The 24,379-nt window shown below is 53.0% G+C and overlaps 1 protein-coding gene across 4 annotated transcripts in view; it reads right to left on the reverse strand.

Annotated features, from left to right (window-relative positions):
• Ddc (dopa decarboxylase) overlaps nt 1-24,379 on the reverse strand; it is a 63,763-nt gene that overhangs the window by 4,111 nt on the left and 35,273 nt on the right. For all 4 annotated transcript variants that reach the window (XM_010624879.3, XM_010624875.3, XM_010624877.3 and 1 more), the window contains 7 exons: nt 19,892-19,958; nt 16,732-16,826; nt 13,463-13,530; nt 6,725-6,801; nt 5,254-5,273; nt 3,806-3,904; nt 1,063-1,164 (listed from right to left, as the gene is read on the reverse strand). In XM_010624879.3, coding sequence (XP_010623181.1) covers nt 1,063-1,164; nt 3,806-3,904; nt 5,254-5,273; nt 6,725-6,801; nt 13,463-13,530; nt 16,732-16,826; nt 19,892-19,958 — 528 coding nt within the window. The remainder of the gene's footprint in view (nt 1-1,062; nt 1,165-3,805; nt 3,905-5,253; nt 5,274-6,724; nt 6,802-13,462; nt 13,531-16,731; nt 16,827-19,891; nt 19,959-24,379) is intronic.

Here is a 24,379-nt window from a genome sequence, read left to right on the forward strand (position 1 = left end):
AAAAAAAAAAAAAAAAAAAAAAAAAAGTTGTACAAGAACACTGGCAGCAGAAATAAGACAACTGGTTGGGGGCAGAGAAGTCCGTGCACAGTGCCAGCACCAGCACTGGTGGAACTGCCACCTCCTCCCCTGAGTCACCATGAGGCAGGTGAGTGGCTCCCTCCCTGTTCCCCTTGCCCTGCCCCAGCCCTGCCACTCCATGCTCTACCTAGCATTGCTAATTCCAGACTGTTCCACACCTGCATGCAAAGCTCCAGAAGTCAGGTGAGGGGAGGAAGGGGAAGGGTGCGTACACAGGGGCAGTGCCACACTGAGTGGCAACACCAGGACAGTGATGCTGCCCAGCCTGCCTCTCCTCAGCACTGTCTTCAGAGCCAGGGCCCGGTGCAGAGGCCTGAGACCAATCCAGAAACTGTCGGCCTGATGTCTCCGCCTCCAGGAGGGCTGTGAGCTCTAGGTCAACCTGAGCACCTCAGTGAGACCCTGGCTCCTGTTTTCTAAAAAGGTGGGGGCCTGGCTGTGGCCCAGACACAAAGCTCACCCTTGCCTGGGTGCACTGCTCTAGCTGCAGTCCCCAGTGTGGCAAGAACAAGCCTGAACTCTGTTGGTCTGGTGCCAGCATGTCAGCGCGGCCAGTGTCCACTGTCCCTGGCTCCATTTCCATGGGCGACGTTAAAAGGCAAAACACACCCTGGCCTTCCGAGGAACGTGAGGAGTCTTGCAAGGCCACTCACCCAGCCACCCTGGCCAGCCTAGCACAGGGCACACAAGCTCAGGCAACAGGGCACCCCCTTTGCACAGATCTTATTGGGGTGCAGGGTGGAGCCCCGAGATCTGCTCTTCTAACCTGAGCCAGCAGGCGGGGCTTGTGCTGCAGGCCTAAGGTGACCTGGGTTGGACAGCTTCAGACAGCCCCATCCTGCAGAGGGTCCCCGTGGCAGGGATGTAGGGGAGACAGCTCCTGGGCAGCTAAGCGAGCCTCTGAGTGTGGAGGTCACTGTGGCACCTTCCTTTCTGTCACATGCAAGGAAAGCAAGGAAGCTGCGACAAGTGTGAGCATACCTTGAGCCGAAAGCAGACCAGCCCCAGAGTGACCTCCATGCAGATCTCAAAGCGGGGGTCCTGGCGCACCAAGGACTCGAACTCGTGAGCCAGCTGCACATGCTGGGGAGAGACAGGGGAGTGGGATGAGCGCCTCATCGCCTGAATTTGGGAAGTAACTGCACCGAACATCATATTAGACAGCACAGCTCTCACTCGAGCAGTTTCACTTGTCTCTGCCCCATCCCTGCAGAACACCACCCTGCTCAGCCGGGACCTGGCCTGGACAACGTTGGCTGCAGGACGGGCTGAGCCCAGGCCTGTACGCACTAGGCAAGTGCTGTGCCCCGAGACCCTCCCCTTGCACCTGTGGGAGATGAAGACTCACATTCTCCCCGTGCTCCTCACCACACTGGGGTCACAGCTCAGGGAGTCCAGCACCAGGCCCCACGGCTCCAGCCAGGCCCCTGCTGAGCTCCAGGTCCATGACTGACGTGGGTGCTGCACCCTGAGGTGGGTCACACTCGGGAGCTGCCTTCCTCTCTCTGGACACACCAAGCTTCCTTACCTGCTGGGTGTCTGCAGCACTCAAATTCTGGTCCTTATACTAGGTGATCCATGGAGACCGTGCTTTCTGGGGTCTGCGTGCACCTCCAACTCATCCACTACGGGCATCTGCAGCACAGCTGTCCAGGCTAGGAGCCCAGGAGACTGAGCAGAACACCTGGTGGGGCTTGTGGAGCTTTGGGCCATTGAAGTGGGCGACAGCTAGGCAGCCACGAGAGGGCACCAAAGACCTCTGACTCAGTGTCGGAGCTGCCCAGGGAGCCAGGCTTGAAGCAGGGCCAGTGGGTCTGGAGACACCGGTTCCTTCAAGAGGAGCGCTGTGTCTCAGCACAAGACAGCCCAACCACAGCTCATTGTCCTGGACTTTGAAGATGTCACCAGAGTGGACACGCAGGCCACTCCCTTTTTGCCTCTTTTCCCTTTTTGCCTTCTCTGCCTCCTTTCTCGGTTCTTTCAAGTTCTTCCCACACACAGCCTCCTGCATCTCTGTGTCCCTGTCACCCAGCGAGACCTGTGACGTCAGCCCCTGGCCTCAGCTTCAGAGCTGGAGGTCCAGTGGCACCAAGACCTATGGTGCAGGGCTGTCCTGATCGAGCACGGACTGAAAGCACAGGCTGTCTCCCCATGAGGCTGGACCTCTGCCCAGCAGCAGGAGATTGGAGCTTGGGAAGAATGGGGGTCTCGTGTAGACCTGGCTTGGATCCTGCGGCTCTGAATCCAGCTGCATGCGCCCTGAGTGGGGCCTTACCTCATAGTCAGGCCTGAGTTTCCCCAAAAAACATCAGGGCAGCAGGACTTGGTTCTCAAATGTTACTGTTTATCTCAGGGGCCTGGACAACTGGACAAAGCAGGGGCCGCTAGGACCCAACCAGGTGGGCGCTGCTATGTGGGGAGTGTGAGGGTGGGGGTGAAAGGCATTCATCCACCCCAACTCTAGGATTCACCATTTTGGCACATTTTGCAGGAAAAATGTGATGTGTGATTGAAAAAATACAGTGAATATTTAAGTTTTTAAATGTATAACAGCAAAAGACACATTGGCACGAATCCTCCTCACAATCCCCTCCTCACTTCCAGCACAATCGTCCCATCATCCCGCCTCTTTCTGCAGCGGCTCTGGAGTCCTCTTTCCTGAGGGTCTTTAGCCACACAGAATCTCTGGCCCAGGAGAATTGCCGGTGCTGATGTCCTAGCTGCCTCGATGTCCTGAGTGGATACAGAAACATTTCCCTTTCCTGGTCACTGTAACTTTGCGGAAGAGCCAGAACCCACGCGGTGCTGGTTATGGAGAATAAGGTGGATAAGGACGGTGTCCTGCTGTTATAAGCCTGCTTTCCACTGGGTGGAGCACAGCAATAGCATTGGCTAAATTTTGATTCACCTCTTAAGGACACACAGGAAAGCAGAGTGTCTTTTACTGTGACAAATGTAATTTAAACATTCGCTAGAACTTCCATTCACCCAGTGCACGTTTTCACTATTGCCATTGCATGAGAGCCTCGCTTTTGTGTTTTGGCCAGGTGGATGTGGCAGAGGAACCTAGATGCTGTTCTGACTTTGACCATCTCCCTGGAGCTGACAGCCTCCACCCTGACACAGGGCCTTGAAGACCCGTAAGTGCATGTTTGACCGTCACAGAAACACTCGTCTCAGCAGCCCAAGCTGCAGTCTGGCTCCTTTCACAGGCATGTCACAAGCGGTGCAATGACATCTTGGTCAACATGGGACAGCCCAGACCACGGTGTTCCCGGGGACTGTCTCCTGCTGTGTTATCACCATCTTTGTGTTGCACACGCGGTGACGCTCACACTCACACGATGACAAAACACCTAGTGCACGTTTCTCGGAATGCATCCCACTGTTAGGTGACTGTGATGTCTTTGCTCACTGGACATCTGAATTCATTTCTAAATATCCAAGACCTCTCTCATCAGAGAGAGAATGAAGACAGGCTGGGATCCCAGCACTCTGGGAGGCTGAGGCTGAGGCAGGAGGGTCACAAATCTGAGCCCAGCCTGGGCAGTTTGGCAACTTAGCAACTGTCTCAAAATAAAATTTTTTTAAAATCTGAGGAGGTTGCTTAATGCAAAGGCCCTGGGTTACACACACACACACACACACACACACACACACAGAGAGAGAGAGAGAGAGAGAGAGAGAGAGAGAGAGAGAGAGAGAGAGAACCCAAGTCAGTCACCTTGCGGATGTACGCCTGCAGTCCTTTGACTCCGTAAGTTCTGAAGACAAACCACATTTTCAAAGAACGGAATCTCCGGCCCAGGGGGATTTGCCAGTGCTGAAATAAAATAGAAAACAACGCCTGCATGAGGACCATGTAAAGACCAGCTTCCTTTCCCACCCTGCAGATGATCCATTTCCTGCTGCCTTTCCCTCCACCCCTGAAACGTTCTGAGCTGCGCGTGGTGCCACTGCCACTAAGCCACCAACACAAAGCAGGAAGTCATCCCCTCATCCACACAGTGTAGGGAGTGTGGCCTAGACCCTAGGCTGGGGCTCCCATCGGGTCCTGCACACTCTGGAAGGAGCCTGTCTCCTGTCTCTCGACTGAGTAGGTGGTGCCATGATGCCTGCCTGGCCTGGGACCCACTGCCTTGGAAAGAAGCGATGTCATCTTTGTGTCTTCAGTGCATGGCTCGCAGTCAGATATTGTGCAGAGTCTGGTTCCAGAGCGCCCTCCTCTCGGGCTAGGTCTCCATCCTCCTGCCTCCTGCCTCCTGCCTCATCCATGAGAACCGGATGGGCGGCGGGGGCTGTCATCACCCTGCACTGTCCCAATAAGACCGCCAGGGGGCAGTGTCCTGTCCGGGGTCCTCTCCCCAGCCTGCAGCTGCTATGGCCTAAACCTGGGTTTCCGATTGCGTTGTTCTTCGCCTCCTGAGTCGACACCACCCAGTCAGGGAGGAGGCTGGAACTTGCGATAAAGACAGGGACATTAGGAGCTCTGGGGATGCTGTGGGCCCACGGGAAAGGCCACTCATCTCAGGACAGCAGCACAGAGCACTCGGTTGGGGAGCCTCTGGACTGTGGTGCAGGACAGGGTCAGGTGGGCAGCAGTGACAACTGTCAGAGCTAGGGCGACTCAGCAGCCACTGGGGGCCACACTGTGGCCAGCACACAATGTGGACACGCGTGTCTCCCTGAATTTCTCCTTCCCTGGCTTCTACTCTGGTGATGAGTCCACAGCACCCTTCTAGAGCAAGGTTGGGGTGGGCTGGCACTTCCCAAAGCTACTGGATAAACACTTGTGGCAAAGGAAAGCAATCCGAGGAGAGGTTGCTGAGCACCTTTGCTGTTCTCTGGCTGCTGCTCCCCACCTCTCAGGATGCTGCCCAGGCACCAGCACTGACACAGACAGAAGCAGCCAGAAGAGGGACCCCTGCAGGGGACTGGGACACAAGCACCTTCTCTACCCCGAAGTGCAGCTGGGCCAGGTGTCCCCCAGCACCTGCGGTTGGCAGGATGGGCAGAGCTGCCCACCACCCACAGAGCCCCACTAATGTGGGTCAGTGGAGACCCTGCTCATGAGGGAGAGGGGCACCTACAGTCACAGCCAGGAAGCCCCAGACTGAGCCCATGTGGTAGATTTCAGTGGAGCTGCAGCTGAGCGAGAGGGAAGCCACTTACCCTGTAGTCTGTGATAAGCCCTGCGGAAGGGAGGAAGAAGAGAAGAGAAACCATTAGATTGAAGTGTGGGCTGCACTAATCCTTCTCATCTTCCAGGTGTATTTCTTGTATCACAAATGAGGTAAGTCCACCTGGCGGCCGAGGGCTGCACCTAAGAACGGTGAGTCTGTCCAGGTGACACACTGGAGGGGAGTCCAGGACACGGGCTGGAAATGTGAGGTCATTCGTGGACCCATAGGTTTGCTCTCTGTAGTTACATAGCATGAAACCTGAGGCTTCACCCAGTGCCCAAAGGAGGCTGCATTTGGGTCACGTAGCTCACTCATCATTCATTCCTTCTTCATTCATTCATTCCTTTGTTCTTTCATGCATAGGAGGGTCAACCAGTGGTACAAAGAATGGTTAGCAAATAAGCAAAGCAGGAATAGGACTCGATGGGAGATCTGCCTCCATGCATAGTGACCACAGACCAAAGTCACGCCCAGAACAGAGGCTCAGTGAAAATCCACAGTCAGTTTCTTCTTCTGGACATGGAGGCTCTGCAGTAGTTAGGAAAAGTGGCTGCTCTTTGTCTCCCCGGTGCCCAGAGTTGATCATACTGGGAAAGAACCCCAGTTTAGGGACTGTGGTTTCTCTGATGGCCTCGGGCATGGGTCAGGTAGGAATGGTGAGGATGGGCGTAGTCAGGCTGCACAGCTTAACAGAGAAGACCCGATGCACTGTGGAAATCTGATCCAACAGTGGAGGCCAGTAGAGGCACCCAGGGCCTGTCAGTGCGCCTGGCCTCCTGGACAAGTGCATCTGCAGCCCAGCTGTAGCAGACCTTCACTGCACTCAGCCAGCACAAACAACCCAAACTACCCACCACCACTGCGTCCGAGTGTGCACATCCGAAGTGGTCCCTGCCTGACATCTGGCTCCCAGGAAAGAGCAGCCATTTTCTCAGCAAGGATAAAATGGCAGTGCCAGAGGAAATGCGGGACAACCAGGCTCAGCCCTGTCTTATGAGGTGGAAGCCCAGCCACACCACAGACCCAGCACTGTGGTCCCTTCTGTCCTGAGGTTTCTCATCATGATGGGGTAAAATAATGCAGGAGCCCAGTCGCCAGAAATAACCCAACAGTGATCCACGGAGGCCACAAGAAATAAAAAGCAGCTCTCCCAAGAGTACGAGGCACGTCATGGCACTTGTTGAGAATTACTGAATGAGTAGGTGATGGTTGTAAATGAAAATGAGCAACTGACCCTTGTGACTGAGCCATCCACAATGACAGCCACTAGTCACAGCTGGCTATTTAAATTAAGTTGGTTAAAGGAAAATAAAAAATGTAGTTCTTCCGCCAAAGGCAAATGCTCATTTGCTGCCTATGGGTTGTGGCCACCATATCAGACAGCTTGAGATTATAGAACATTTCTGCCATTGATGAAAACAAAGCTAGTTACAGACTCTAAAAGCAAGAGCACCCCTTACCTGAATCCTGATGGCTATGCTTCAGGTAAACAGGGTCCAGTTTAAAGGCTCCTGTTAGGTCTGACCTCTGTTTCACCCTAGTTGGAGAGAACAAAGGATAGGCGTTGTGGGTTGGATCTAAAATGTCCCCCCAAAGCCTCCTGTGTGTTGAAGGTGATTGGGTGGGGTGCTGTATTCCTCAGTGGGTTCATCTATGGATGAGCTCGTGGCTGACTGTGCTGTTAGGAGGTGGGGCCTGGTTGGAGGTGGTCACTGTGGTGTGACCTGGAAGGGTCCCAAGCTCCTCCTCCTCTCTGCTTCCTGGCTGCTGTGGGATGAGCAGCTTTCCCCACCAGGCCCTCTGCCATGCTGTTTCTGTGTTGGAGCAGCCATGGGCTGAACCCACTGGAAACTGTGAGCCAGATACAGCTCTCCTCCTGTAAACTGTGGGTGTCAAACAGGAAAGCGACTAAGACAGTAGGGATCATGAAACAATGTGTGGCTTGGTCCACACTGCTGCCTCTCTCACCTGGCCCTGTGCAATCACTGGCTACCAGGCCTGCCTAAGCACTCTGCTCCCACCATCCGATCTCATGCCCACCTAGCACCCATGCATGTCTGCAGGACAGCAGCTAGGGGTGGTAATAGTAAAAGATAAATAAACATCAGCTCTTTGTTCTTTCCTTACCAAAGCCCTAAAAGCTATCCGTGACACACTGAGCACTGAGGGTCTTGGTAACTGAGAAAACCCAGCCTAGTTCGGGATGGGGGCTTCTCACCAGAAAGCCTGTGGGTGGCGCTCCAGAGTGAGGGTTGAAACTTTCAGCCCCAGCCCTCGGACTCCCAGGAAAGGGGACAGGCTGGAGCCTGAGCTAGAAGAGACTTAAGCAGCCATGGCTGGGTAATGACAGCTCTGCTACAAACGCCTTCATGGTGGGATTCAGAGAGTTTCAGAGAGGACGTGCGAGGAGAACCAGACAGAGAGTGTTTATTCCTCTGTGGGGACCTGGGTATGTGCCGGGTGACTGTGTGGTCACCCCACACTGTGGACTGCTCCCCAGTCCACCCTTGCAGCACATGTGGTGACCGCCAGCTCCCCCGGCACTGGGGCCAAAGGGCCTGTGCTTTATGCAAACGGTTCTCTGCCTCACTGCACAGTATGGCTGCCGTCTCAAAGCCATTCTGTGGCACACTTCCCTTCCTGGGTCCAGCCTGGCATCCAGCTTATCATTTTTTAAAATCAAAATGTTATTCTATGTTAAATCACGCAGAAGGATATAAAGAATACTATCTCCATTTTCTCCCTGCTGAAGAAATCAAAGATTAATTTTCAATATAAGTTAAATGTCCCTTCCGGTCCCTCCCTTCCAGTCTTCCTCTCTGTGGTCCACACAACAGGCAACAAGTTCACCATTCTACAGACTTCTGCACAAACCCCTGGGCAGCCTAGATTTATTTTGTTTGTAAACATAGCATGACAGAAATTTAAGTTGTTTGGTCATAAATGGAACCCTCCTTTGTATGTTTTGTTTTGTCTTGTTTTGTGTCTATGTAGCCCAGGCTGGCCTCCAACTCTAGATGATCCTCCTGCCTCAGCCTTCCCAGTGCTGGGATTGTAGGTGTGTGCCACTGCAACTTGTGCTGTCTCCAAAAAACATACTTTTGCATTTCACAGTCATTCACATGGGAAGCTCTTGGTCATTCACTTCTGCTACCTCGCTGGATCTCGCTGCCTGACATATTCCCATCCCTTTGTCCTCTGTGTTTCATTTCCTTGCCAGACACACCACCCTGCTGTGAGTGTTTCTGTGCATCTCCCTTGCTGAGTGTGGCAGGCTTGGAGGAAATGCACACACTGGTGCTGGCTAGTAAAGGCCACACTGGTCCCTGATGCTGGCGCAGCCAAAGACTCTGTGCCTCTGTAGCTGGACCGACATTTCCCATGAAGACGCCTCATTTCCAACAATTCCAGTAACCTGACAATTCCCCTTCCTCTGAGGATGGAATCCCGGATCTCATATATGCCGGGCAAATAATCTGCCTCTGCAGGACCTCCCAGGCCTTCAGTGTGATTTTAGTTTGCATTCCTGATAACTAATAAGGTGAATTAATGTTGCATTTGGAAAGAGGCCCCAGCTGTTTCCCTTTTGTTCGTGCTGCTATGCCTTGGCTTGTCACTGCAGTACTGCAAACCCACAAATACCAAGAATACTGGTTTGTATGCGCTGTGGGCTCACCGTCTTTCTCTTAGGACCCCTCAGAGCCTGGCACGTGCAGCAGTGCTCAGTCCTTCTGCTTTATAGATCCTGACATTCAGCAGGCCACAAATCACCGGGAAGTCGGGCCAACCCTCACAACCCCTGAATCCTGAACATGTTTGATTGGCTTGTTCACGATGGCCTTTTGGCCCTTTGCTATTGTAGAGTGTTTCTTTTCAAAACTTGACACATGCTGTTCATTGCAGATGTAAAAAGTGCAGTCCTAAAGATGTTAGTTCATCTAAAATGGTCCTGTGTTCTCCAATTCATGAAGGTGCTCTGGAGAGTCTCAGTTTATTGCAGGAGGTCACCTCACCAGAGGGTATTGAGCATTTCCTCCATTCTTCCCCTCACACTTTTACTTGGTTATCTTTTCTTACCACACAGGTAGGTGGATACAGTGTTGGACGGAAGTGATGACTAAGGCTAGGGGATAAGGAAATCCTGCTTTTTTCCTGATTTTCAAGAAAGTGCTTCTAATATTCCATTAACAATAGCTTAACTGTTTTTCCTTTGTTTGTTTTGGTGTTTATCTTTTATCAGACCAAGAAAGTTCTCTTCTGTTGCTTCTTTACTAAGACTTGTGGTCCTGTGTGGGTGTTAGATTTTACCTGGTGCTTTTTCTGCACCTTTGGTGATGACAATTTTATTTCTCCTTCACTATTAATGTGGCAGGTGACTTTGAATAAAGAAGAAGAGGAAGAGGAAGAGGAAGAGGAAGAAGAAGAAGAAGAGGAGGAGGAGGAGGAAGAGGAAGAGGAAGAGGAAGAAGAAGAAGAAGAAGAAGAAGAAGAAGAAGAAGAAGAAGAAGAAGAAAGAAGAAATCTCACATTGCACTGCCTGGCATATCTGGGACGAACACAGTTGGCTCGTGTTCAACTCAGTGATGTCTTAGGCATTGTTCGGTTCCCTGGCTAACGTGACTTAGGACTTTAGCTTTCAAGCTCCAGAGCTGGTTCTGCAGCTTTCCATTCTCAGCTTCTCTCTGGATTTAGCAAGATGAGCCAGTGAGCTACAGCTCCATCACAGCTGCTGCTCACTGGTACAAGAGTTCGGCTTATTTCTCCTGCAGGGAAATCGACCCACTGGCACGTTGTAAGATTCTTCATGTTTTGGGTTAATTTTTGAGTTTGTTTTGGTAAAATTTTTTTATAGTTAGGGTGTGTATACGGTGAAGAATTCTGGGCATGGTGTAACACACAGTGGTCCCTTACTATTTTTTGAAATCTAGATGAAGGATGTGTAGTGACATCCTTTCTTTTATTTAATTTATTCATGCACTTATTTATGTACATGGCGCTGGGGATGGAGAGCAGGCTTTCCACAGAGCAGGCGCTATCTGCTAGTTATACCCCTAGTCCTTCTTTTGCTTAATTAAAAATGTTTTTCATATTGGGAATTAAACCCAGGGCCTTTTTACTGAGACACATCCCTAGCCACCCTTTTGTTTGTTTTGAGACAGTGTCTGGATGAATTGCTAAGTAGGCCAGGCTGAACACAAACTTGTGATCCTCCTGCCTCAGCCTCCCAGAGTGCTGGGTTTGCAAGCCTGTGCCATCAGGCCCACGTAAGCCTTTCTTTTAAACGCAGATAAAATATGGCTCTGGCTCATGTGACAGTAAAGGTTTTTTTGGAAAAGATCTGATATTCAAGGGACATTAAACTCTAGGCAGAGCAATTCACATTTACATATAAAAGATTAAAATTCCAGAAATACAATGAAGAACGTAGAAGGTTAGAAATAATGGACTCATAGGCCACGTATTGACTGTAATGACTGCAGGTTTAGAAACTTCAATTATCTCATCCACTTCAATGCTGAAAAGAATCTCAACCAAAATGAAAATTTTCAAAAGAACTTGCCATGCTGTACTATAACCTACCCTCACCATGCCTTACTCTCCATGAAATAGAGCCAAAGTATTTATATTAAATGACGGGCTAACCATCGGTAAAATTTCATTAAATGAAAGAGAAACTTATTTTAAGGAATACAAAACAGGCAGTGAGAGAAATTTTAAAAATCCATTTTTTATGTTATTTGTCAAATTAGTGAAAAGTTGAAAGCTACCTATAGAAAATTAACCACTGAGAACTGTTTGCTTGCTTTCAATTTCTTTATTTGCTCTCTCTCTCTCTCTCTCTCTCTCTCTCTCTCTGTTTCTCTGTCTCTTTGTTTTGAGACAAGAGTCTTACCATGTAGTTCAGGCTGTCATACTCTCCCTGCCCCTCTGCTGAGCTACATCCCCAGCCCTTTTTATTTTTACTTTGAGACAACTTCTTGCTAAATCACTAAGTTGCCTGAGCTGTGCTCAAACTTGCAATCTTCCTGCCTTGGCCTCGCAGAATTTCTGGGATTGCAGCATGGTGTCCCTGTCATTCTATGGTGTTAGTGACACAGGCCAGTCCTGGTGTGACAGAGCCCTTGCTTTCCCCACCAGACACAAAACCTCACCCAAATCCCCAATCACCGCCTGACCTCCCCGCTCTCCAGACTTCCAGACCCACAGGGGGAGGAGCCGCCCCAGGGCTGGCGACACCACAGTGACCCTGGCCACTTCTCCTACTGACTCATGGCCTCTTCCCTCCCTCGTAGACTGCTCCCTGTCTCTCCTGTGCCTCTAAGGCAGGGTTCCCTAAACCCCACTTCTTCCATCTCCCCAAAGGACTAAATATTCCCACAGAGCAAAGTTACATCTCGACCAAAATGAAAATTTTCAAAAGAACTTGTCACGCTGTACTATAACCTACCCTCACCATGCCTCACTCTCCATGAAATAGAAAACAGACAGGCGCCTGTAATCCCAACACTCTAGGAGGCAGAGACAGGAGGATCACAAGTTGAAGCCCAGCCTGGGCAATTTAAAGAGACCCTCTCTCAAAGAGAACTCACAGGAACTGAGTCTGTAGCTCAGTGGAAAGGCCCTGCATTCAGTCCCTAATGCCAAAAAAAAAAGTTAACTGGTTCTAAAATCATGTATCAAAAGTTAGGAGGCAAGAGATTATGACAATAAAAGAATTTAAGTAGAAGTAAGGGATGGGAATGTGGTTTACTTTTGTGTATGCCAGACAAAGGACAAACCGGTGACCCTGTGAAGTGGGGACTCGGTGTTAGACAGTGGGACAGCCGCAGTCTCGTCTTCCTCACTTAATTAACCATGTACTGAGCCGTTCTGCAGCGTGAAGCACACCGAGCATTTTGAAAATTCTGCAATCTTGCACCCTGTACAGATTTCATGTAAAGCTTCCTGGAATTTTCTGGGTTTCCCAGGTTCACATAATGCATAAAATTCATACAAGGCCCATCTGCCCTGTGGGGCTTTAATCACAATTTCTTACTCTAACGAATTCTTGAAAAACAGGTTTGCAGCATCCCTGCCCCCTCCCGGAAGTCACTTCTTATTCAAACATCAGGCACATCAGGTAGTACCCACTTTAAAGTTGGAATTCCTTTTCTTACCCAAAATAAAATCAAAGTGATTGTGGTACTGCTGTTAAGAGTTTCCAGGGAGGCTCTTAGGACCCAGATTTACTCTTACCTTGCCTTAGCAAATGCTTTGGGGCATTTCGACTTGGATTGCTTTAAACCTAGCATCAGACTGAGATAATGATTTGAAGGTTGAAAACACACAGAAGTCACCCAGGGAGGGCCACAATGTCCTGAGATTTCCTTGGATTTGTTTTCTCCTAAAGCTATACAAATCGTGCTGCAGACGCACCTCACCTCCTGTCTGCTGCCAGGCCATTGCTGCAATGAGTTCTGCAAAAAAACTTGTGATTTAGCGAGAATTCCCTTAGGGGCTCGGAGGAGCCACTAGCAGGGCTCACCCTTCCCCGCCACACCTTCCTGTGACTGTGAACAGCTGAGTTAGGTGGGAATAGCACAGGCAGACAGGGCCAGGTCCTCAAGAGGGTCAGGACAAGGGTGACGCACACCACAGCTGCACCGGAGACACATCGGCTGGAAACTGGGGCTTAAGATGGAGACAAGATGACCAGACCTCACACTTCCTCAGAGGACAAACACTAGGTCTATTGAAGCCTAGATAGACATCGGCCACCCCGGTGGTGACCCGTGACCTCTGGACCCCCCACTTCCTAGGAGAATCCTTGTTCTTTCCACGCTTGTTCTGTGACTCCTTTCCCAACTGGACACCGTTACTAAGGGACCACACTTGTCACCTTACTGGGTGTTCATGGCTGTGGCCCATGCTGCACCCATGTGGGTTTCACCCTATAGACTCCTCTGTAAAGTGGGGTCCTTGGCTGCCCACTCGGGACCCCTCCTGCCCCTCAGGAGTGTTCCTATCAATAAATATTTCCCTACTCTTCACCTCCACTGTTCCTAGAATTCATTCTTGGATTTCTAAAGAACAAGAACTCAGCATCTCACACAGCTGACATTTGGGAGATCAAATATTTCATATTTCATCTCCAGTATTATTTCCTGTAACGTTATCAGGTGCTGGCCTCTCCCAGGGACACTGGTGGGGACACTTACCACATGGCGGAGCAGTCGAAATTCACCAGCAGCCATTTGTGGGGGTTGAAGTTAAATGAGTCCGCAAACTGAACAACAGAAGGCAGACATGTGAGTCGTCAAGATTCAGGTATGGAACGAGACCCCAGGTGTAACCCTTAAAAACCGATGTTCCTGAATGAAAAGCACTCTCCCAAAGTCACATGGAATGTACCCATGAAGTCATGTCTGAAAGTATACTGGTGAATCTGGATGCTTATTCACAAGTGCTATGTACAGACAGTAGGCCAGGGGAGTACCTCATAAACTGGCAAACTTCACAAGGCGCCTGCATCAACCTCGACACCCAGTGACAATCTCACATCTAGTCTCAGTGATCAGGGAGAAATTCACTTTTCACTTAACTGGTTGCTCTCTGGCCAGCACACAGATGATAGTACAACTCTTCCTATGCATTGGCCTTTTTTACCATTTTGAGACAGGGTCTTGCTAAGTCTCTAAGATGCCCAGGCTGGGCTGAAACTTGCAGTCTTCCTGTCTCAACCTCCCAGCTTGCTGGGATTACGGCCATGCACTGCCTGGCCTGGCTCCTCTGTATTTGTAAGGATGACACCTAAGGTCACTGCACTCCTGACGGTTGCCATTGTGGGTGGCAGCTGTGAACAACTTTCTCCAGATCCGTGTGCCATATTCACAAGGCCACCAGTGGCCAAGGGCAGTCAGCACTATTGTCACTGAGCGTGCCCTGCTCTGTCACCAGGAGGATGCAGGGGACCCGGTGCCCCATGGCCGAGGACTGGCCGCACAGCTAACAGCGGGCAGGGGCTGTGTTCCAGCTGCTGGTCATCAACCCCAGGGACAGTTGGCACACTGTGTGGCCCCTGTGTCTGGCTGGTCTGAAGGGTGAGCACCCAGTCAGGGGCCAGGCGGAGGCCCTGGGCCCAAGGACCCACACCACCCGCAGGAGCCGATTCCTTCTTCCCCAAATTCAAAAAATCTAAATTTGAAAAAGAGACAGGATATTACAGCCAGGTTTCCTTTGTTGATAAAAGGAAGCAAAAGGTTAAAAGAGGAGCTTTGTTTGCTTGGGGTTTTATGAGCTCCCTCCTCTGAGGCTGCTCTGTTTAAACTTCTTTCATTACCCAACAGTGATCTCCCCTCCAGCAGACAGAGAAAGGCTCTTATCTCAGGGTGAGGCTGAGACAGGATATTGCAACCAGCTTATCTGTGCTGCGGAGCAGCTGAGCCTTCCACAAAAGGGGTGGAGGGAGCCCTGGGGGGCTGGAGGGAGGAGAGGAGGAGGTTGGATTGCTCCTTGCTGGTCAGGAAGGGCTGTCTGGCCCTGATGGCATCAGCTGCAGCCAGGGCCTGGTGGTCTGGGTGTGAAAGGCGACACCTAGACTTGGGAGGCACACAGGATGAGGAAGCCAATGCCTGGGTCACAAGGAGCCCAGCCCAGGCCTGCCCTAAAGTCCCAGAGGAACCTGTCATCCTCTGCACTCAGCCCTGTCCGGAAGTGGTCAGTTCCATCAACACGTGCCATCTCGACCAGAAAAGGCATTTATAGCTAGAAGGTAATTTTAAACAATATTTTAAAATTCTTTTCTGTATGACCCAGGTGTGGCGACACACCCCTATAATCCCAGAGCTCTGGGAGGCTGAGGCAAGAGGGCTGAAGTGGATTGGATGAGGGTGTTTACTATGCATTGCAAATTTACACTAATAAAAAGGGGGGAAATAAAAAAACTTCCTTTGGTGAAATCATGTCAGGGAGCGCAAAGTTTCAGACACTGGAGCACTTTGGATCTTGGAATTTTGGATTAAGAATGCTCAACCTGTAGAGACCTATTCTTCATTTTGTAGCACAAACACCCTGAGAACCGAGCGAGCCAGGAGCAGGAGCCGCACCTCCTCAGAACTTCTCAGGGCAGCTCCTTCCCATACTCACTCAGGTTTTGGGGTCCCCAGCCCCTGAGATCCAGCTAAACTCTCCATGCACAAAGCACAATGAGCATCACCGAATGGACGGCTGAGCCGAGGGGATATAAACCCCAGGGCCACTTGACTCATGAATGATCGGAGGGTTGTCCCTTTTGGAGATGGGACCATTTGTATTCTGCACCTCTGCCACTCGCTGGATGCAGTTACAGTGTTATGAGAATTCAAAACAGCAGTTAGAAGATGGATTGGCAAGGAGACTTGTGAGCAAAGTGGGCTTCGGAGAATGCAGCTGCACACCTTGGTGAAAGCTAACAAGAGCATCCGATGCATGCTCAGGACTTCCTGCGTGTGGGGCTGCTCTCAGCCTCTCCATAGGATTAGCTCATCTGCTCCCATGGCACGGATCTGTCCGTGAGCGCAGAGAGAACCCCTGACCTGCCCGAGGTGGCACGGCGAGATGAGGACCACGGCCGCGTCCTTCACTGCATCCTGCATGGGCTGAGATCGCGAAAGTGGCCCTTCCTTGGCCATGCCACAACTCCTGATTTCCGGTCTCATCCCTGAACACGCTGCCAAGTGAGGGCCTTGGCACAGCTTTTATCTGAGTGTCTGGGGGAGGCTTTGAGCTTCCCCCTGCTGAGCCCAGGGGCTGGCTCCCTGCAAGGCTGGCAACCTCACCTTCTGCCTCTGTGGAGAAGCTCAGGACCTGACTGTCGCTGTTCAAGGCAGCAGGGTTTAGCCTGGCCTTCACATTCAGGGGCTGCTCCTCCCGCACTGGTTAAATCCCCGCCACCCTGGGCTTGGGGGTGGGTGGGAGCTGAATGGGACCACCTGGAGTTATGCAGCCTGGAGCAGGAGACAGATGCCAGCTCAGGAGCACTGCTAGGGGACAGGCTGGGACTGAGGAAACTCTCAGGCTTCTGAGGAAGCATCACTGGCAATGATCACGGGGATCCAGTAGAAACGAAGTGGCAGATTCTCACAAAGGAAGAAGTCACCGATAACTTAGTGCCTTTAAAATGATCTGGAAGCTATGGGGTGCACACCTGCAATTCCAGCGCTCTAAGAGGCTGAGGCAGGAGGATTGCAAGTCTGAGCCCAGCCTGGGCAACTTAGCGAGACCCTGTCTCAAAATACAGAATAAGAAGGGCTGGGATGGAGTTCAGCGCAAAGGTCCTGGGTTTGAGCCCCAGTACAGAGAGAGAGGCAGAGAGAGAGCGGGAGGAATGATGCTGGGCTGGGCTGAGCTGTAGTACAGGGGCAGTGCGCTTGCCCAGCACACAGGAGTCCTGGGCTCTGCCCCAGCACAGCAACAGGGTGAGGGTGGGGGCCGAGGCCAAGGCACCCACCTCCACTCCGTCCAGGAGGTGCCGGAACTCTGGGCAGATGAAGGCGCTGCCGGCGTACGCAGCGTCGATATGCAGCCACACATCCTCCTTGTTGCCTGCAGCCAGAAGCACCGGGTGAGCTCAGCACGGGGCCTCACACATCCCACACAGCCACGGGCCTGCGGCACCGGGCACTGGGCCCTCCTGAGCCATGGTGGTGTCTATGAGCTCTGTCCCCAGACACACAGCAGCAGCGGGAGAGCTGAGTGTGCAGCCTGGTGGGCAGCGAGGGCCGACCCAGGCTGCTGCCCTCTTCACATCCAGCCCTGGCCCCTGGCTCCCACCCTCTCCCAGTGAGATATTCCCCGGGTCTCCTCAGACACCCAGGCCCAAGCTCCCCCCAGATGAGATGCCCTCTGGGCATGGTGTGCAGCAGCCCCCAGCTTCCCCATGAAGCCAGCCAGCCCCATGTCCGCACCGCCCTCCTCCTGCCTTGCTTCTAGCAGCAGCAGCAGAGACAGCATCTTGGACACCAGAGCCCTCTGTCTCATACTCTGGGTCCCCTGCTCCCTCTGCCCCATGGCCTGCTTCTCTCCACAGGAGAGGACAGAAAGGTGGCCCTGCACCTCAGAGTGATGCGCCAGGACCTCGTCTTCACAGCTGCTGCTGCACTCTGTCCCATAGAGAAATGGATGCGAAGCTTACAGCCTGGCATCCCCCAGCATGGGCGCGGTAGGAGAGCCCCCAAAGGGTGGTGGGCAGCAGAGTGCGGGAGACACCACAGACGGGATCCTGTAGGTCAGGGCCAGGTTCTCGCACGTCCCCACACAGTGCAGAGAGGACAGGGCCACCCCAGCCCTGCCCACAAAGCACTTCCAGCATGGACTCCATTCCATCTTCAGGGATAAAACCCACAGGCAGGTCAAATCCGAGTGTTTAGCAGGGACATAGATGGTACCACACCAGTATGCTCTCCGGGGTCAGTCCCAGCTGGTGCTGCTGATGCCAGACACCCAGGCGGGCAAGGCATTTGGAGGTGGGTTTCGGGGGAACTGGGGGCCCTGGCCCAGGGCCCAGTGCAGCGGTGCCTGCATGGGAGAGGCAGCCCAGGAGTGAGGCCCAGGAGGGTCTTCCCGTCCCTGTGCCTGCTTCCTCTTCCTCTCTCTGCTTCCTGTGTGCCGTGGCCTGAGCAGCTTTTCCTGCACTGCCTGCTTGCTGGGAGCCAGCTGACCAGGGATTCTCTGAGAAGCTCAGAGTGGGAACAAAGCTCTCTGCCTTAAGTCCTAGGTGCAGGGCGTTTTGTCCTGGTGACAAGGAGGGACTGAGACAAAGCTGGGACAGGTGGGCTTTACTGCGAGTTCTGGGCTCACAGTGGTACTGTCACTTTATTTGCATATGCTATGGGGTCAACAGAGACTTCACGTCCTTCAGAAGACGGGGCATTGGCCTCCCAGCACACAATGGTCTGGACATCTGTGCTCTTTCAGGACCTGTGCATTAATAACCCTTGGCCCTAGGTGGAAGGTGTCAGGAGGCAGAGGTTTTAGCAAGTGATCAGTGGTCACGAGGGACCCCTCAGAATGGGACAGTGATCTTACCAAACACATTGGCGTTAGTCCCAGCACTCTAGGGGGCTGAGGCAGGAAGATCACAAGCTGGAGCCCAGCCTGGACAACTTAAAGATTTAGCAAGACCCTCATCACTTGAACTTGGCAATTCTCCTGCCTCAGCCTCCCAGAGTGCTGGATCACAGGGCCACTGTGATGCCCTGATAACAGATTCTTCTGATGCACTGCAAGATGAAGTCTGCGCAGGCTCTCAGTACGTGGCGCCTGGGCCTTGGGAATAGTCATAGCAAGGCCTCCCTCGGATGAAGGATGGGGGCTGACTTTGCTGCTGTGTTGGCTACGCTGTCCCCAGTACAGCCGTTGGCCATGAATGAAAAGGGCTCTGGTGTTGCAGTCACCTCAGGTGGAGACCAAGCAGCCTGGGTCCCTTCGCCTCAGCCCTGGGTCTGCGGAGGTTACCCGGGCACGGTGCTCGCTAGGCAGGCACAGAAGTCCTGGGCACTCTAAATCTGACAGCAGCCAGGGATTGCATCAGCCCTGCTGGCCGGGACGGAACGTTCAGTCCCCAGCGAGTCTGAGGCAGGGATGTGGGGCTGGCGGGGGTCCAGAGGAGGAGGCTCCACAAAGGCCTCTACTCCACCACTCCCTGTCCCTCCGGCTGGCAGCCTCATGGGTCCTGGCAGCTGCCTGCTACCCTCAGAGCTAGTGGACATACGCAGGGGACAGGCCGGCCTGCACCAGCGCCTTCCCACAGGTGTGCACACCTGGGCACAGTGACATGGCCACAGGGTCGGCAGGGCCGCATAGCAGGGATATGGGGCAGAGGCCGGGGCTCTGTGCGGACCGGCGGCGGCTCTGGAAAGAGCTGGTCCCTGCCGAGCCCCAGAGCCACATAGGGAAGGAAAAATACAGTATCCACAGGGGACCTGGGCACCCGCCTGAGACAGAGGAGGCCGAGGAGAGCCAGGAAGGCACCTGGGAGCCTCAGCCAGCCAGAGTGCTAAACCCCGCAGTTCGCAGGCTGGAACCTGGTAATGGCAGGCCCCAGGAAGCGCCCACGAGCCCAGCTGGCAATGGCTCCTGCTCACCCGGGACGTGGCATGTGCAGCCCCACGCATGGTCTGTCCCCACTGCAGGTATGTAGTGCGTGGCTCCAGCTGCCCCCAGAAAAGTGAAAAAGTGGCTAGGCCAGCAGGCCTGGCACTGCACTTGTGCGATCCCAGCATGCAGGCACAGAGGCAGAAAGGCCCCAAGTTCACACCGAGCTCTGGTAGCAATAAAATAAAACACTGGAAGGGCTGTGCACGGCTCTGGGGCGCCAAGTGTTGGCCCCTTCCCCGGGGCCAAGCAGCCTGTGTGCTGTCAGCCTGGCAGGGCCAGGACGCACTGTTCCAGGGACCAGTGGACAGCGCAACTGCAATGCTGTCCATCCAGCTGCAGCCAAGGGGCCGCCTGGGCTGTGGAGCTCCAGCCACAAGGCTGCAGGCCGCCAGTGCAGGAAGAGGGGGACGTGGCCGTGGCAGGAAGTCAGGGGTGAGGACACCCAGGGGTGAGGATACCCAGGGTGGGCTTCCTAACTCCACGCGTGGGAAAGGGACGGAAGCGACACTCACAGAGGGGACCCACGTCTAGGAGATTGTCGAAGGAGCAGCAGTTCGTCGTCCCCAGCGTGGCCACCACCTGCGGGGAGAAAGCAGACACCACTCTCATCTGTCATGGGGCTGTTATGGCCACGGTCATCACCCGGGGCCTCCAACTGCACTCAGGGACCGTCACCATGGAGATGGAGCTCTGGGTTAACAGAGACCAGTTTGCAGACAGGAAGCTGAGCTGAGCATTAGAAACGGGGGACTTGGGAAAGATTTCCCAGCACGGCACCTCAGGAGGCAGGACGGAAGGACTCTCTAAGGCCACTTTGAACCATTATTTGATATCAAAGACTCTTTGAGCATGTGGGGTCAGTTAAGAGTCACAACAAGAGGCTGCGGCAGGAGGATCCCAAGTTCAAGCCCAGCCTGGGCAACTTAGTAATTTAATGAGATTCTGTCTAAAATTTCAAAAGTAAAAAGGGCTGGGGATGTAGCTCAGGGTGAAGGCTCTGGATTCAATCACCAGTACTGGGGGAAAAATTGTTTACAGAAGCGAAGCATCTAAGGGACTTGCCAGGGTCATGTTCTCCCTGGATAAGGTAATTTCTCCTCGGCTAGGACAATGCTGGGGCATTTAATGCAATTTGTGAATCCTTACCAGCATCTGAGCCACTTGGCAGACCCTGAGGAAGGACCTGGAGGCTGGACGTTCACTCGCAAGCCCCAGCAGGAGGCCTCTGCTTCTGCTCAGTATCACCTGGACGAGGGAGCGCTTGGCCCGAGAGCAGAGTCCACTTTCAGGAGCGTCAAGTGCAAGCCCTCTACCTGTGGGTGGCCTTTGTTTTGCAGTCCTGGGGATGAAACTCAGGACCTTCACACTGAGCTACATCTCAGCCCCCCTTTAACTTCTACTGCGTGACAGGACTTCACTAAATGGCTAAGTTGTGTGGGAGGATTCCAACTCTTGATCCTCCTGCCTCAGCCTCCCAGGCTGCTGGCATCACAGGCATATGCCACCAGCCCTTGGCCCTGGCTAAACTGGTGCAGTGTCCTGGTGCTGGTTCTCAGAAACACGGCCAGGAACCCCATGTTCTGCCACAGGAGGTGGCCCACACCCCGGCAGCTGTCCTCAGCCCAGCTGAGCCAACATTGCCGGGAGTGATGACCCTGGACGCCACACTGGGCACCGTGCCCACGAGGAGGGACATGGCTACCACGGGGCTATGGGGAAATGGTGAGAGGGGGCCAGGCCGGAGCCTCCCCTGCAGCTGCAGGTGGTGCTGTGTGGCTCCTGGCCCGGTGTGAGGACAGGTGGGGCGGCCCAGGCTGCAGGGGGACCCTGCCTAACTCACTATCCGGGCAAGCATGCCAAGGCGTGGACACTCCTTGCAGTAGATAGGCAGGAGGCTCTTACTGTGCTTGTCAGTGGCATTAAGGGAACAGTCAAAGTTACAGAGTTCAAACCCCAGAGAGTCGCTCCAGGCACCTGTGCCGCTTGCCGTCTTTGAGAAATGAGTCATCTGAGAGGCAGCAAGGCCTTCAGCACCCTCCCGTTTTCCTCAGTTAGAGGTTAATAGAGCTAAATAAAGGCAAAGACTCCAGCTATCAAAGTCACACATGTGTCCACCTCCCCATCCAGTCGCTATCTCTCTGTGACTGAGTACATAGGGCGGTCACCAGCTCCATGACTGCCGATTTGCCAAGAGCAGATTCTGGCCAGTGTAAATCTCTGTCATCCTCTTACACCTGGGAAGACTGATTTATTTGCAATGATCATGAACATTTCTGTAGAAACAATAAAATTCTGCCTTGTCCCAGAGAGTAGCTTTACTGAGAATGACACGTTTTTCTTTTCTTCCTTCTGTTTCCTTCTCTCTCTCTCTTTCTTTCTTTCTTTCCCCAGTACCACAAAAACAACACAAAACGAAAAGCCACAACTGTCTTTCTCTCATCTATCTTTCCTCTTCCTCTTCCTCTTCCTCCTCTTCCTCTTTCTTCTTCCTCCAGTACTAGAAATTGAACTCAGGGTTTTAAAACTGAATTACACCCCAACCCTTTTTTATTCTGAGATAGGGTCTTGCTAATTGCTTAAGTTGACCATGTTGGCATCAAAAGTGTGATACACCTGCCTCAGCCTCCCAGAATGTTGGGATGCAGGGCATCCACTATCATGGCTGTTTGAGTAGCATTTTTTCAGTGCTGACACTAAGAGCCACTGCTTTTTCACATTTAACTATCATAGCAGCCTCAGTAACCCGTCCATGACTTCACAGTCCCTGGGGCAGCACAGGCAGGTGACTGTCCCACCCACACACATCAGCAGGAACAGTGGTGCAGCATTCTTCCCCCATCCTTGTTAGCTGGCCACATCTCACAGGACAGTAGCGCTTGGCCCAGTCCCTACACTGCCAGCTAAAGAACCCAGCTGGGTACGGGGGCACACACCTGCTGCAATCCAGCTCTCTGGGAGGCTGAGGCAGGAAGATTGCAAGTTTCAATTCAGTCTGGATAGTGTAGGAAGATTCTGTCTCAAACATTTTAAAACAATTTTTCTTAAACCCAGGATGAAGGATGTAGCTCAAGCTCCAGAGAAGCCCTGAGGTGGTGGTGGAGCCAGGCGGGAGGAGCAGCAAGGTCCAGGACAGGTCCCACTGGACTTGTCCCCAGGTGCCACTGAGCAGCCCTAATTCTCTGATGTGCATTAGCGCTGGCACCTGCTCTCCCTGGGCTCTGGTTCCAGTCTCAGCACAGCCCATGACCTGATGCTAACCTGATTTCAGCCACGCGGAGCCCTAATCACATCTGTGCAGGGAGGGAGAGGGTGGGGATGGCTGGGCCTGAGTCCTGATCGCCTGGGGCCTTCCTGCAGGGGCAGAGGCTTGTGGCCTCCTCCTCTGTTGCTGTCCCTGTCTCTCTGGTCTGTGGCTGCTCTGGGCCTCCCTGCCTGGGCATCCTGAAGCCCTGGTGCCCTGAGGTCTCCTAGCAACAGGCCCCGCCCCTTCCACCCAGCTAATTTCCTGTGCTCTGCTCAGGGGGAGGCTCTCTGTAAATGGTGCAGAGGAGCACCTCTGTCTTCACCACCAGGAGCCCTGCAAGAGGAAAAGGACCAGGCTTGGCATGTGTGCCCGGTCAAGCACCCACAGTGCCATACAGTGTTCAGCCAGTAAGAGCTGGCTGGCGACCCTGTGAGTCCAGAACACATGGCTGGGCCCCTTCTCTCTGCCTCAGCACCTGTCTGGCTGCTCTCGGGAGGAAGCCAACTGTGTCCTCCAATATTTCCTAGAATGCTGGTCCTTAGACCAACAATGCACAGTGGGGCATGGCAGTACACACCTGTGATCCAGCACTTGGGAAGCTGAGGCAGGAGGATCACAAGTTCAAGCCCAGCCTGGGCAACTGGTGACTTAGCAACACCTTGTTTCAGAATTTAAAAATGAGCTGGGGCTGTAGCTCACCGTGAAGGACCTGTCAATCCCCAGTGCCTTAAAAAAAAAAAAATCCCCTCAGGAGGCCTGAAGACCCTGTTCATGCTGTCCCTGCTGTTCTCCTGCTCACCTCCCCTGTGTGAGAGCCTAGTAGCTCCACCACTCTCTGCCGCACCACCAGCCTGACACAAGGAAGGAGCCCTTCTGTTTGTCACAGAGGAATTTACACACTTGGGAGAATGTGGCACTAACTCGGGGAAGCGTGGTACAGACCTGTGTCACAGCCCTGCCGAGTCACTTGGGCCAGAGTGGCCTTAGAATAACTGTGTCCTCCAGGGCCCGCAGGGTGACACCTGGGTGCACAGATGCTCCGGCCCTGGTGTGGACTAAATCTGCCTCTGTGGCCAGTGAGGCCTAACTTGAGGAGGACACAGTGCAAACACTCTCACCACGCCACACTGCTGAGGGAGTGGGCCAAGGGAAGAGTCAGGACAGAAGCGGCTCTCACACGGGCTTTCCCATCTGCAGCTGGGGGTGCACAGACTAAGGCCAGTGGGTTTCCAAGCCAGTTGCTCAAATCTGACCTCACTCCTCCCCGGGGAGAAGCCCCGCACTGCACCTATCTGCCCAGCATGCTGTCGCTTCTCCTCCCTGGTTCTGCTTCACAGCTCTAATCCACGCACTTGAATTAGTTTTGAAAAGGAAACACTAAAAGCTGTGGAAGCGATAGCCTGGGCAGACCTGGAGCAGACAGGATGATGACCACTCCATCAGTCCGTCCTGGGACACAGCCATGGTGGGGCAGGTTAACTACGAGACAGCGCTCTGTGACCTTAAACATGATTTTAATGTAATCAAAGAACTGGGTCCTAGTGGAAAAACACACAAACAGGCAAGAGGGAAATTTCTAATAAATAATTCATCAGTCACCACCACTAGGTTTCTTTCCATAGAAATCACTGTTCACCATTATTTCAAAGATCACTTGTTATAAAGTGCTACAGCCTTTCTGGAAGGGCACCAGCAGTGGGCACCACTGTGATGGAAAGTAATTCCAGCGCTAGATACTATTTAGAAAGAATTACTG

This window comes from Fukomys damarensis, unplaced genomic scaffold, assembly GCF_012274545.1.
Source record: "Fukomys damarensis isolate Sample0158 unplaced genomic scaffold, DMR_v1.0_HiC HiC_scaffold_17, whole genome shotgun sequence".
NCBI lineage: Eukaryota > Metazoa > Chordata > Mammalia > Rodentia > Bathyergidae > Fukomys > Fukomys damarensis.